Source organism: Mauremys mutica, chromosome 1, assembly GCF_020497125.1.
Source record: "Mauremys mutica isolate MM-2020 ecotype Southern chromosome 1, ASM2049712v1, whole genome shotgun sequence".
Lineage (NCBI taxonomy): Eukaryota > Metazoa > Chordata > Testudines > Geoemydidae > Mauremys > Mauremys mutica.
In genome coordinates this window covers 71,146,802-71,162,525 of record NC_059072.1, presented here as the reverse complement: position 1 = coordinate 71,162,525, position 15,724 = coordinate 71,146,802, and the positions used below count along the sequence as shown (strand labels likewise).

General features: G+C 43.4%; 1 protein-coding gene across 3 annotated transcripts in view; it reads right to left on the bottom strand.

Moving 5' to 3' along the window:
- Positions 1–15,724, bottom strand: part of ZDHHC17 (zinc finger DHHC-type palmitoyltransferase 17) — a 135,458-nt gene that overhangs the window by 62,323 nt on the left and 57,411 nt on the right. For all 3 annotated transcript variants that reach the window (XM_044989002.1, XM_044989009.1, XM_044989018.1), the window contains 2 exons: positions 11,548–11,612; positions 10,728–10,890 (listed from right to left, as the gene is read on the bottom strand). In XM_044989002.1, coding sequence (XP_044844937.1) covers positions 10,728–10,890; positions 11,548–11,612 — 228 coding nt within the window. The remainder of the gene's footprint in view (positions 1–10,727; positions 10,891–11,547; positions 11,613–15,724) is intronic.

Genomic DNA, 15,724 nt, shown 5'->3' with positions numbered 1-15,724 from the left:
AGCTCAACCCTTTGAGGAAACAGAAAAGTTTGGGGATCAACCATGGTGAATACCCTGTGTAGTCATAGATCTACTGGTTTCTTGGATCACTAATCTCTGGAAAACCCTGAGACACTAATTTTTTGGTGTCATTTTATGTACCCAAACTATAAAAGAGTTACCTGTGGACAAGTAATCCCCTCTAGGAGTTGTTCTCCTAAGTAAATCCTGCGGTTGCCTCAGGGTCCAGCTGAGCATCCCTTCTACTAGAGGGCCATATGACACCTAGTGACTGCCTAGATAAAAAGATGGCAGGAACTTTAAAGAAATCTTTTGACTATATTTCTAATCAACTGGCCGTTTTAGTGTATTCCTTTTATTAATATGGAGGCATGACTGATTTATTAAATACATTTTAATATTTATAACCAACATCAGGGATCTCAATTCTGGTCTATCAATACACTTATCTCTGTGCCAGCAAGTAATAACTATTTAGCTTGATGTGTTTCATCATGTGTGATCACAATGATCAGAAGAAAATAATAGTCTAAGGGCACATTAACGGGACATTCGAAGGCCTGGTCTACACTATGAGTTTATATCCAATTTAGCAGCGTTAAATCGCATTAACCCTGCACCCATCCACACAGCGAAGCCCTTTATTATCAATATAAAGGGCTCTTAATACCAATATCTGTACTCCTCCCCAACGAGGGGAGTAGCACTGAAATCGGTATTGCCGTTTCGGATTAGGGTTAGTGTGGCCGCAATTCGATGGTATTGGCCTCCGGGCGCTATCCCACAGTGCACCATTGTGACCGCTCTGGACAGCAATCTGAACTCGGATGCACTGGCCAGGTAGACAGGAAAAGCCCCGCGAACTGTTGAATTTCATTTCCTGTTTGCCCAGTGGGGAGCGCCGATCAGCACAGGTGACCATGCAGTCCCAGAATCAAAGAGCTCCAGCATGGACTGTATGTGAGATACTGAAGCTGATCTCAGTATGGGGAGATGAATTTGTTCTATCAGAACTCTGTTCCAAAAGACAAAATGCCAAAGCATTTGAAAAAATCTCCAAGGCTATGATAGACAGAGGCCACAATAGGGACTCAACACAGTGATGCGTGAAACTTAAGGAGCTGAGACAAGCGTAATGGAAAGCCAAAGAATCAAATGGACGCTCACGGAGGGAGGGAGGGAGGCGGGACTGAGGACTCCAGCTATTCCACAGTTCCCGCACTCTCCGAAAACCATTTGCATTCTTGGCTGAGCTCCCAAAGCCAGAAGGGTCAAAACCATTGTCACGGGTGGTTCAGGGTGTATGTCGTCAGCCCCACCCCAGTGAAAGAAAAGGGAAAAAAATAGTTTCTTGCCTTTTTTTCAATGTCACCGTATGTCTACTGGATGCTGCTGGCAGACGCGGTGCTGCAGCGCTACAAAGAAGCATTCCCTTCCCTTCCCGATGGCAGACGGTGCAATATGACTGGTATCCATCATCACCATCCCGTGAGTGCTCCAGGCTGGCCTCAGTGAGGTTGGCCGGGGGCGCCTGAGCAAAAATGGGAATGACTCCTGGTCATTCTCTTCTTTAAGCTTTGTCTAATGGAGATTCAATCCTGCCTGGAATATCATAGCAGCTGGAGGCTGTGCTCCTCTCCCACCCCCGTCCCCGTCCCCCCACCTCTGCTTGCAGAGGCAATAAAGTCAGTGTTGTTTCTTATTCATGCATTCTTTATTACTTCATCACACAAATAGGGGGATAACTGCCATGGTAGCCCAGGAGGGGTGGGGGAGGAGGGAAGCAATGGGTGGGGTTGTTGCAGGGGCAACCCCTAGAATGGCATGCAGCTCATCATTTCTGCGGCATGTCTGAGGCTCTGACCCGGAGCAGCTGTTTGCCTCTCTGGTTCTTTAGTAGACTTGCCTCTTATTCTAGGCAGGACTGACTCTCCATTAGACAAAACTTAAAGAACGGAATGACCATTTTTGTCCATGCGCCCCCGACCAACCTCACCGAGGCCAGCCAGGAGCACCCATGACAGCAGCAAACGGTCTCTGCTAACTTGCAAAGGCAATGGGATGCTGCTGTGTAGCACTGCAGTAATGTGTCTGTCAGCAGCATCCAGCAGACATACAGTGACAGTGAAAAAAGGCTAAAGGGCTCCATGGTTGCCATGCTATGGCGTCTGCCAGGGCAATCCAGGGAAAAGGGCACGAAATGATTGTCTGCCGTTGTCATCAATCAATCCTCCCTCCGTGAAAGCATTTACCCAGAATCACCCGCGACACTGTTTTTGCCCCATCATGCATTGTGATCTCAACACAGAATTCCAATGGGCGGGGGAGATTGTGGGAACTATGGGATAACTAGCCACAGTGCAACGCTCCGGAAATCGACACTAGCCTCGGTACATGGACGCACACTGCCAAATTAATGTGCTTAGTGTGGCCGTGTGCACTCGACTTTATACAATCTGTTTCCAAAAACCAGTTTCTGTAAAATCAGAATAATCCTGTAGTGTAGACATACCCACAGTCAAGCCTTTAAAAGTCATGACTTCTCAGAGCAAGAAAACACATCAAGGATCCACTCCAAGATTCACTAGTAGATTCAGTTAATTCCTCTTTCAGTAAATGCTCTCCTTATTTTAGAAATTCATGATTAGATAGCATAATTATTACTTTCATTCTTCCTTTGGAAATGGAAGACATTACAAGTACTCAAGATTTCCACTGATTTGTTCTAACTGACAAAATAGTTCCCTCATTTATGAGACTACCCCAGTCAGTTCAATAAATTATGGGTAAAAATACTGGATAACTGTGAGAGAATCATTATAACATGGGGTTACTGCCTAAGATTCAGTCCTTTCTCTCAGTAATGAAAGTCATTCCATCTCCATTCCAATCCAATCCTCAAGGGAAAAGAATATGATCTTACCACCAGGAAGAGTTATTTATCTTCTTATTTTTATTGTTCAAAAAAAAGTCAAAAAAGACAACCCCATATTAATTAAATTAGAAATGGAAAACTGATGCTATGATATCAATCCAGGATACTGCCTAGTGTCATCAGATCTCCAAGATGTGTGTCTTCATGTTTCTAAGGGCTCGTCTACACTGGGGGGGGTGGGGGGCGGGAGGGGTGTCGATGTAAGATACGCAACTTCAGCTCCGGGAATAGCGTAGCTGAAGTCGACGTATCTTATTTCGACTTACCTCCCATCCTCATGGCGCGGGATCAACGGCCGCAGCTCCTCCGTCGACTCCGTTTCCGCCTCTTGCCCTGGTGGAGTTCCGGAGTTGACGGGCATGCATTTGGGGACTGATTTATCGCGTCTAGACGAGACGCGATAAATCGATCCCCAATAGATAGATCGCTACCCACCGATCCGGTGGGTACTGTAGACGTACCCTAAATATCAAGCTGATCAGATTCATTCTAGAAGCTTTTCCATTTCAGTATAGAGCACTGATTTTTTTCCCTACTGTCTCTTGATCATTAACCAAAATCCTGGAGGTAATCTTTCTGTTCAAAATAAAACCAGTGCCTTACTTGGATGACTGGTTCTGACCTGGGTCAACTCCCTCAAAAAAGCTTAGAGGATAGTGCGATGTCATTTACTAACATTTTTAGTGCCTGGAGCTGACTGCAAACTTTTCAAAAAGCTTGAGCTCACCTGTCACATTTCATTCTCTAACTAATTGGGAAATAAGATGGGTTTTCCATCCAGAGGATTCAAGAAATACTTAAGCTAAACAACATTTTCAGTCAATTAAAGAAGCTCTTTGAGGAAAGGACTTTACTAGGCAGGGTTATGGATATGTCCAAATCACCATCTGTTCCACATCAACAGTTGCGAACTGAACTTCTTCTCTCTCAATGAAAAGAGGGGTTTGGGGAAGAAGACAGGTAGGATGACTGACTGATCCAGATGGAATTTTGAGACTACACTAGAGATGAACCAGGGTGAGGTTCCCATTGTCCCTATGAAACGTCATGTTGGGAGAATCAGCCGTAAGTGCTTGGAGCTTGCTCACTCTTCTGGATGAAGTGACTGCAATTAGGAAGACAATCTTCAGAGTGAGATGAACTAAGGGGCATTCTGAAAGGGGCTTGAAGGAAGGACCCATGAGTCTCTAGTCTCGGTGTTAAGGTTCCAGTCAGAAGCGGGTTCTCTGACTGGAGGGTAAGTATGTAACAGGCCTTTGAGAAACTTTAATATCTCTGGGTGAGAGAAAACTGAACACAACCATCCAGGAGAATGGAAAGTTGAGACTGCTGCAAGGTGGGCCTTAATAGAGCTGAACGAAAGGCTAGAGGCATTATAAATGCAGCAAGTAGTCAAAGATCTGAAGCAGCACGGGCCGAGGGACTTACTGGCCACCCTTCCAGCAGCTCCCATTGGCCCGGAGCAGTGATCCGCGGCCAGTGAGAACCGCGATCGGCCGGACCTGCGGACGGGGCAGGTAAACACACCAGCCCGCCTTGCCAGGGGCTTTCCCTACACAAACGGTGACCCCTGTTTGAGAAACCCTGTATTATGGGAACCTCTAATGATGGGATATATGCTGTGTGATGGATCTCCACAGGGACCACCTGTGATTAGCAATAGACTATCTGTTCTGGAAGTCTGTCAGGTCGCTGCTCATTCCCAGGAGGTGTAGAGCCACTGGGTATGCCTACACTGCAATGAAAAACCCATGGCTGGCCCATGTCAGCTGAGTCAGGCTCAGGCTGCGGAACTGTTTCATTGTAATTTAGACTTCCAGGCTCAGGCTGGAGCCCAGGCTCTAGGACAACTGCAAGGTGGGAGGGTCCCAGAGCTTAGGCTGCTGCGGAAACCAGGAAGACTATACTGCAATGAAACAGCCCCACCCTCCAAGCCCTCAAGTTGGCTGCCATGGACCACCCACGGGTGTCTATTTGCAGTGCAGACATACCCGTTGAGGTAACCCATTTCAGTGGTACCATGTTCAGAACTTGATGGCCCCTAGAAAGAGAGGGGACACGCATGCACCTCCTTGCTTTTTGATATAGTGCATTTGCAGACATGCATTTGCATGTATCAGAATCTGCACTGTGGAACTTTGAAGAACATGGAGAGAGACCATGTAGGCTAGCTTGATGGCTCTAAGCTCCAGGATAATGATGTATGTGGTTAAGTGCTGAAGGCTGGAATGTCATTGCCATGGTAACACCATCCAGCTGTTACAGCTGCTCAGTGTTTCTGCTCATGGAACTCCAATGTTATTAACACAAGCATAGAATGTGGCTTGCTTATTCAGCAAACCTTAATGTTATTCAGAAATAACTCCAGGCATGGTTCAGTGACAAAGGCACTTGGCGAGGTTTGTTGCCCTTAAGGCACAGTCCCAGCGCCCTGATTCCATGGTTACAGGAGTGCCCTGTGGTAAGGAGCAGTTCAGTCAGCAGCAGGAGTCTCTACTGTCCCCAAGGCTACACAAAGGGTTAAGGCAAGGTGCCCCAACATTTATAGACTAAGACAAACAACTTATGTACCGCCTTGCATGTTTCATAACATCCGCTTATTACCTCCCTTTGTACCTTGCTTCCAGATGTCTCAGGCAAAACATCCCTATTCATCATTTCTGTCAAACCCTCTTACCTGGTTAGGTCACAAGGTACCTGGGCTAAATCTTTTGGAGTGTGTTTACACACATACCCACTATTTGTTGCTCCTTTGCAATACCCGTGTTTTAGCAACACTAACAATACTGTTGCCAAGGTCATGTATCGGACAGTAAAACTGTAAGGATCTGCTTTAATACATGGCCTGACTTTGGTTCGTGGCCTAAATTTGCTGACTATGGTTCAGTCCTCACATCTTTCACCAGGCCCAGTGCTCTAGGCTCTCTTTCTCCTACAATGTGGAGACCTATGTCTTCTGAGGAACAGGTCCCCTGAATTTGTAGATGGTACAGATGGGTTTCCCAACCATGCCTGATACATGGATGTTAAAGTTCTTGTTGGGGAGATGGAAGAGAATGGAATCCTCTCACCATGAACATTCTTGGTTTTCTTCCACCTCAGTTCTGTGATGACATGAGAAGGAACCAAAATATTCTTGTTCAGCTGGTGTCTCAACAGGGAATAGAAAGACCTGAGCCAGAGCTGGGGTGGCCGCAGGTGAAGTCTGGCAAGTGGCATTCTGTACATGCACACTGATATATGGCCTAGCAACCACAGACACACCCATACTGTCGCAGTCAGTTTCATTTTTATTCTGAGTAACAGCAACTGCACCCACAGAAATCTGTTGTCAGAAAGCTATGCTCTCGCCAACCTAGAATTGACCAAGGTTACTATAAAGTCTTGTGTCTGATGGGATAAGAAACTATTTTTCATAATTGTCTCAGCTATGCCTCCTGCCCTATATGCCAGGCTAACTGCCATCTCCTTCTAGGATCTGTCCTTGATCAATCACTTCTTGATATAAGAATAGATTTGAATGTCCTTCTTTCTGAGATACGCTGCTACTATTAACAACGATTGCTACGAAAGACAAAAGTTTCCATCTCTTTAGAGACAGCAACATGGCAAAATTTCAGCAGTTACCCACTTCCAAGTGCTTGGGTTTGGCAATCTAATTGGGATGTTACCCCTGGACCTTGATGATAAATTCTTCCCCTCCTGTCTCTGATATTTACTAGTAGGTTTAGTTTTTCAGCTAGTGGCTATCTAGTAAAGTTTTCGAGCCCCACCTCTCCCTCTAACTCTCATGCACAATGCAATAAGAAATTAACTTAAGACAGCACCTGAGCCACTATTAGTGGTTACAGAATTGCCAAGGATTTGGTATGCATATTTATGATATCTAATCAGCAGAGATCATCTATAATTTTACTCCTGAAAACCATGCCCCTTTTATGAGAACTACCAAAGCTTACAGAGAGATAGCATAAGGACTAAGTTAGTCTATTAGACAAGCCTAGTAAAGGTAGAGAGACTTTCATAAACTCTAGCTCTAAAAATTATTGAGTCTGATGATTTGTCACATGGAGGCATATTAAGAGTATTATTCCCAACGTGTACTGCATTACATACAAATGTTGTTATTCTTACATGGGGACACTAGGTAAGAAGTTGCTACAAGCACTCTTTGGGTTCAGAATTCACTACTATCTGTCTTTACACTAGACATGTAGTTGTGATCCTTTATTGACTCACCTTTACAGAACAGACTGCATTTAAAACTCCCCTAAATCTATTGTGCTTATCTGGAGTTTTAACTTTCCCCTGAGAAAGTTCTGTCACATTAGATTAGACATTCAAGAAGATCTCAGTTTTTCTTACATTTAAAACATTTTTCTTAAATTGTTTTCCCAGCCTGAAGGGGGATAAACTGCTGGCCCTTCCTTGCAAATTTCCTTTTATAGTGCTCTCGCAAGAAAAAGTTGTTCAAAGGCCTGCCTTTACATTCACTCTGAGAGTTTACTAAGCTTTTCATTTAAATCAAAACATGCCCATGCCTCTTCCCCCCAAAAAAACACACAGCTTTATACCTGGAGTGAGTGTTAAAGTTGAATATTTAGGCTTTGAAACTGTTTGTACTTTGCAGGAGTCACAAAATGGAGCTATCATTTCCAAAACTCAAATTGCCTGATTAATTCTATAATGTACTAGTAAGGACTATTTATGACAAAAAAAGTTCCTTGTCTGATTTCTATTAAAATTCATTATGGCAAAGTTATGGATTTGTCCTAGGTAGAAAGAGGAGATGCTTCTGTACATGAGATATGCACATGGCCATACTATGGTCTCTCTCACTCCATTATTTTATTAAGTAATACAGAATAGGAGCTTTTGCCGCAAGATTTGGACAGCTGCTGTGTCTGTTCAGAATCAACCCACACTGTCTACAGAGACCACATAACTTCACAATAAGAGTCATCACCATTTGTTTTATGAATCACCCACAATTATCTTATTCTTTCTAATAAGTAAGATCTATCTGGCTACTTCATTACACAACAGTTTATCCAGCTTTTTAGGTCAGTGGTTACACATTTTCTTCTATCCATCTGTTGTTCCTTTCTATATTTGACTTTGAAAATCATGGACTAGGGAGTAAGCACCTGTGACAGAGAATGAATGTCTGTGGAGAACATACCATGATCCAGCAGGTTAAAAGCCTATTTTCTGTCTGACTGCTGCTGCCTCCCAATAACTGAGGAGAGGATACAATATACTGTTCCAGAATAAAGGATATCCCTTTATGATAAGCAATATTTTTGGTGAAGTGATTTATTTTTATATATATATATATATATATATATATATATATATATATGTATATATATATATATATATATATATATATATATATATATAACTATGTATACACTGCATATATAGGTCATTTTATAATTAATAGTTGAAGAGATGACACAGAAAGTAGCTGCATGTGTGGGCTTGTAAGAGTTGAGGCTGAAAATATAACACATCCATGGTTAACTATACAGATAACTAGTAGAGTATTACAGCATAGTCATGCAAGCAAATGTGTGAGGCTAGCTCAGAGGTGGAAAAACTACGGCCCGCAGGTCACATCCGGCCTGCGGGACTGTCCTGTCCGGCCCTGAGCTCCTGGCCCAGGAGGCTAGTCCCCATCCCCTCCCCATTGTTCCCCCTCTCCCACAGTCTCAGCGGCGTAATGCTCTGGGCGGCGGAGCAGGGAGCCCCTGGGGCAGCACAGCTGCAGAGCCGGGGCCTGACTCGGTGCTCTGTGCTGCACGACTGCCTGTCCTAGTGCAGCCGCGCCACCAGCCACCGGTGCTCCAGGCAGCATGGTAAGGGGACAGGGAGCAGGGAGGGGGTTAGATAGGGGGCGGGGCAGTCAGAGGGCAGGGAACAGAGGGGTTGAATGGGAACAGGGGTCCTGGAGGGGCAGTCAGGAAGAGGAGGAGGAGTTGGATGGGGTAGCGGGGGGGGGGCAGTTAGGGGAGGGGTGTCTGGGGGCGGTCAGGGAAAAGGGGTGGTTGGATGGAGCAGGGATCCCGGGGGGAGGGGGGGGGAGCAATCACGAAGGGGGTAGTGGAGGGTCCGGGGGAAGGCAGGGGACAGAGAGCAGGGAGGGTGGATGGGGCAGGGGTCCCCGGGGGGCGCCGTCAGGAGGCAAGAAGTGTAGTGGAGGTCAGATCGGGGGCAGGGGCTGGGCCACACCTGGCTGTTTGCGGAGGCACAGCCTCCCCTAACCGGCCATCCATACAATTTCAGAAACCTGATGCGGCCCTCAGGCCAAAAAGTTTGCCCATCCCTGGGCTAGCTGCTTTGGTTCAAAGCACAAAAAAGCAACGCAGACTTTGTGATAAATTTTCATTCAAGATCACCAAGATTTGTGACAGTCTAGAATGCAATAACACAGCTTCAATTGCTGTAAACTTATATTGCACTTGCTTGTGGGTCTGACCCACACTGGCCAAGAAAATGGATACCCTTAACAATTCTGTGTGAATTCAAATAAAATATGTACAGTACTTAAAGTTCATAAGTTGATTGCCTCTGTGGCTGACAACATAAGACAAATGCCTGGATCATCTCGTATGAACCCATATAACAAATTAACTGACCTATACCACTGCGGTATGTTATAACTGCAAATATCAGGCTGGGTTTTCCAGTCTGTCCATCCTTATTGTGCCACCCAGAATTCAAGCTAAAAATGGCCACTGGAGAATCTCCCTTGTGGAGATGAACACACCTCTGGCATGCACAAGTAGCAGAGCCTGCTTTTATGCCAACGGCCACAACTCTAGCATACAGGGTGTATGGTAAATGGCTGAGGTGTTGCAGCTCCATTATTCCAATTATCTACTGATCACTTAGGGTACACTGCAATATAAAAACAGTGGCCCAGTCTCAGAGCCCAGGTTAGCTGACTCTGGCTTGCACAGCTCAGGTTGGGGGACTAAAAATAGCAGTGTAGATGTTCAGGCTCAGGCTGGAGCCTGGGCTCTGAGACCCACCCCCGTCAAGCGGGTCTCAGAGCTCAGGTTCCAGTCCAAACATCTACATCACAGTTTTACAGCCCTGCAGCCTAAGCCAGCTGACCCAGGCCAGCCATGACTATGTCATGGGTCTTTTATTTCAGTGTAGACATAGGGACTTTGTGCCAGTGGCATAAGTTAGCGCAGCTACTTGGCTGTTCTAGTGCTAAACCACAGAACTGTAACTAGTTCCCTGATGACTCCACCACATCCCTACCATCAAGCAAAACTTAGTCACATGGGAGAAGTGAGACAATTATTTTCCTTTAACCAATATTCTGTAGTTATGGAACATTCTGACTGCCTTGTGAGATGGTACAAATTGGAGCTTCTGTCCTCTTTCCAGAAAACAGCAAATATCCCACACCTCAAATCACCCCAAAACTTTTAGCAAGATTAAATTTTCAGTCGTAGTCTTCCAATTTTATACTCAGAAGCATATGCTCCCACAAAAACTGATGTGCACATTTTTGAATGCACAAAACAATTGCTTATGTGTTTTTGCAGATACACATCCTCACAAATGTATTTTTGCAGATGCAGAATTAGAGGGTATAGGCTACTCTTGCTGAAAAATGGGTCCCAAATATAGTTGCATAGTTTGCTCAGTATTATCATGACCCCGCATCAGCTCCTAGCAATTATCTAATTTCTAGTAATAATCAAGAGTCATAGATTTTACGTTATTTCTGTATTACTGTACATCACTTATAATAAAAGATTAAAATGTTTACCTTGATATTTTGGGCATCAACATTAGCTCCAGCTTCTAGTAGAAGACTAATGACTGTAGTATTTCCTGCTAGCACAGCCCAATGTAGTGCTGTATTTTTGTGATATTTGTCCCCAAGATTAATGGAAACATTAAAAGTAAGCAGCAATCGAGTTGGATCCACACTAGAAAAATAAAAGCTTGGTTAGATCTATAAAGAATTAAAAATCACAATGGACTTTGTTTGTCCATGAGTTTGATCTACTTAAGTATTTTAGTGTATCAACTCAGACAATATTAATCAGAACACCCCTTTTTTATAGTGTTATGTACTAATGGCCAATTCTGCTCCCACTGCAATAAATTATAAAACTACTTTTGAATCCAATGGAATCGGCACAGAGCTATAAATTAATCAGTAAGTGTAACAAAGTTTCTTCTAGATGGTAGTAGAGCACATATTTTCATATAAATTCTTATTTTCCCATGTAACACAGAAAAGTGACAATATCATTATAAACATGTAATACCATGCAAATGTCTACATATTTGATGCATAGCAGTGAGGGTACGAAACTTTTCTCATTTCTCATCATCACACAACTCCTATAGAAGAAGGAGAAGCAGAGAAGGGAGAAGGAAGAAAACACAGTAATAATGTCAAACAGCGTCCTCTCTTCTTCACTAATGGTCATAAATCAGGCAAATTATAGTAGGTTTGATGGCATTGTGGGAATAATTTAGCTCGTTAAAAAGACAGTGACTTGTTTGTCTTTGTATTTTATATTGTCTGATGAAGGCAGAGTGCTTTGAACAGGTCTGTATTATAATGAGTTTATTACCTGTGTGTTCTGTAAGCTGCCCACATTAAAGGTGTCATTCCATTTTGATCCATCATATCTACATCCTGATAAAAAGAAAAGCATTAGTGAGGTAAGTAAAAAATGCTAAAATTTCAGTATACTATAGGAACACAGGATTTGCCATGCTGGATCAGATATTGGTCATTTAAGTCTGGTATCCAATCTTCAATGTAGACACTGAAGGCTTGTTTACACAGCCCAACAACTAGGACTACAGAGATATGAACTGCAGAGTGCACCAAAGTGCTGTGCTGTAACTGCCCCACAAACTCTGCTGGTGCAAACAAAAAGATATCTAGTCTGCATTAACATAACACTGGTCTGGAAAGGCCATCGTTAATGCAAACCAGGTACCTTTTAGTTCACGCCAACAGTGACCACACAGGTGAATTACAGCACAACTCTTTGGCAGGTGCTGCAATTCACAGCCCCGTAGTCCATATTGCAGTGCAGTACAGACACAGCCAAACTGATTCTTCACAAGAAAATAAAATATAATGAAGTTGTGCAATGTGAAACTTGGGAGCAAGAGATCTTTTTCCCCCTCTGTGCCTGGCATAAATAAGATAATGCCCTAATATTTAAGATTTGACGAACGCTTGCAGGAAGCATAATCAAGCACTTCTGCATTTTAATACATCATTCGTATTTACAACTCCAGGTTTTGTAGCCACAAAAATCAGTATTGAATTAACCTTCTCTCCTCCAGGATATTTGCATTAACTAGTGTTGAGGAATACTGGCACAGCAGGATTGGGAACCATTAATAACTACTCTCTGAGTATGGTTATCCAGCCAGTTATGCACCCACCTTATAGTAGCCCCATCTAAGTTGTATTTGCCTAGTTTATTGATAAGAATATCATGCAAGACCATATCAAATGCCTTACTAAAGTCTAGGTATACCACATCCCTTATCCACAAGACTCGTTATCCTATCAAAGAAAGCTATCAGATTGCTGGAAAGGTATAACAAGTGGTATTCCGCAGGGGTCTGTTTTGGGACCGGCTCTGTTCAATATCTTCATCAACGACTTAGATATTGGCATAGAAAGTATGCTTATTAAGTTTGCAGATGATACCAAACTGGGAGGGATTGCAACTGCTTTGGAGGACAGGGTCATAATTCAAAATGATCTGGACAAATTGGAGAAATGGTCTGAGGTAAACAGGATGAAGTTTAATAAAGACAAATGCAAAGTGCTCCACTTAGGAAAGAACAATCAATTTCACACATACAGAATGGGAAGAGACTGTCTAGGAAGGAGTACGGCAGAAAGAGATGTAGGGGTTATAGTGGATCACAAGTTAAACATGAGTCAACAGTGTGATGCTGTTGCAAAAAAAGCAAATGTGATTCTGGGATGCATTAACAGGTGTGTTGTGAGCAAGATATGAGAAGTCACTCTTCCGCTCTACTCTGTGCTGGTTAGGCCTCAACTGGAATATTGTGTCCAGTTCTGGGCACCGCATTTCAAGAAAGATGTGGAGAAATTGGAGAGGTTCCAGAGAAGAATCATTAAAGGTCTAGAGAACATGACCTATGAAGGAAGGCTGAAAGAATTTGGTTTGTTTAGTTTGGAAAAGAGAAGACTGAGACATGATAGCAGTTTTTAGGCATCTAAAAGGGTATCGTAAGGAGGAGGGAGAAAACTTGTTCACCTTAGCCTCTAAGGATAGAACAAGAAGCAATGGGCTTAAACTGTAGCAAGGGAGGTTTAGGTTGGATATTAGGAGAAAGTTCCTAACTGTCAGGGTGGTTAAACACTGGAATAAACTGCCTAGGGAGGTTGTGGAATCTCCATCTCTGGAGATATTTAAGAGTAGGTTAGATAAATGGCTATCAGGGATTGTCTAGACAGTATTTGGTCCTGCCATGAGGGCAGGGGACTGGACTCGATGACCTCTCGAGGTCCCTTCCAGCCCTACCATCTATGAATCTATGAATAAGTGTAAAGTATTTGCATTTAATTATTTGTGGACAACCATTTAATGGATAGTAAAAATATGCTTTCATTCTTTTTCATTTTTGTGTATTAGCAGCCTTTTATTTTATCTTCTGAATACTTAAAATACCTTATTTTTCTCCTCGTTCTGCTTTTAATAACTTTATTGGTAGGAAAACGATGTTATATCCAACAACAAAAAATTACTTTTTTAAACAAAATAGATATTATGTGTACATATGCCCACACATATAACCCTTGGAATACGTATCATAGACCACTGGTTATATTTTCTCATGTAAATTTGAACAAGCTATTTGCTTAGAAGAATGACTGACTGACTTTCTGCAATGTCTGGAGCCTGGCTGACACTTTAAAAAAAAAAAAAGTTTAAGTATCATGGCCAACTAGTTACTTGATCCCCAGCCCAATTCCTGTAATATTTTTGGTTTTGTAACATCACCAAATAAATTATATTATTGGTTTTGAGCCACTGGGGCTGTTTGACATTATTGTAACTAATTTTCCTTCAATTCTTGAACGTGGGCTGCCTTAAATTCATTACAACTGCACCATAAGAAACGTGTTATTCAAACAATCTAATTTCCCTTTTTGTATCTGTGATAGATGGTGTCCAACTTGTCCAGTATGCATGGTGGCTCCTAAGTAAATCCTGGAAATTTTAACACTTAGTATTCTATAGTTATGTTTATGATCAGCTATGCTTTCTAGGTTAACTGCAAAGAGGGTATATCTCAATTTGCATGGCAACAAAGCATTCTAAAAGGGTCTGAAGGCCATCAACTAGATTAATATATGCCAGTCAGCTAGAAATGGTCAAAAATTTCTGGCTAAAAATGCCCTTTTTGCAAAACTGACATTTTCCACATGAAAATTTTGATTTTTCAACAGGAAAATCATAATGTTGGCACCTTGGCTGTTTGTCCAAAAGGCTCTTGTCAATTTCACTTTCTGCTAGCGAAACTGAGGGTACGTCTTCACTACCGGCCGTATCGGCGGGTAGCAATCGATTTCTCGGGGATCGATATATTGCATCTCATCTACACGCGATATATCGATCCCCGAACGCGCTCCTGTCGACTCTGGAACTCCACTAACGCGAACGGTGGTAGCGGAGTCGACAGGGGAAGCCGCGGACATCGATCCCGCGCTGTGAGGACGGTAGGTAACTCGATCTAAGATACTTCGACTTCAGCTACGCTATTCACGTAGCTGAAGTTGCGTATCTTAGATCGATCCCCCCCCAGTGTAGACCAGCCCTGATAAAAGCTTTCCCACAGTATTAGTGAAGCACAGAGCCCTGCTTGCCTGGTCTCTCCCCTCCTTCCCCCCCTACTCCCCCACCCCGCCTGTGCCCCTATTCCAGCCAGCTCTGGGAGCTGGAGAGGCAGAGAGCTCTGATGACAGGAAAACATGATGAATTCTGCCACTATGAGAGGTGTAGCCTCGTCCAGAAGGATGGCTCACAGAGATCACTGCCAGGTGTGTTCTTACTGAACTCAGGGATACACTTTATAATTTTAAAGGAAGTAAATAGTCCAGTACAACTGGAATTGGAGCTGCTACTGGAGAAATCCAGTGCTGCCTTGTCCACATAGAAAATCTCTTCCACTGGGCTTTTTTTGTCACTCTGGTCCAGGGTTTCTTGCTTTGGACCAAGATGTCTTGAACATGCAGCAGAGCAGCTTTTTCTACAGATGTCAACCAGCTAGCATCCAAGATGCCAGATTCAGGGATGTCCGATTTGGATGCAGGATTGGGCCATTGTTCTGCGAGACCAGATTCAGTAGGACTAGCAAGGTCATGAGTCTCCTCCATACTGACAGGTTAATAAGGGTTGAGTACTAAATTATCTGGCCCATGTTCGTGCTATCATAATGACCTGAACTGTGTACTGCCTCCATTTCCTGAAGAACCTGGGTATCATGGGCATTGATGTACAGGTATATAATAGACCAGGAGCCCACACAATAAGGAGGGCATCCAAAAGGCAACCTGCACTCATGTCTCATGTCTCCCTGGAATAGAAGCTCAGGCACTTTTGTAAATCCCTATTTGTGCAAGAGGCTTAAGTAGGTCTGCAATCTTGAAGCAGGACTCATGGTTCTCAGATAAATCTCTGATGAGTCACTCCACCAGTTTGTTCTAGAGCCTAGGAGGTGCAGAGAACCATGAACCAGCCCATGGGA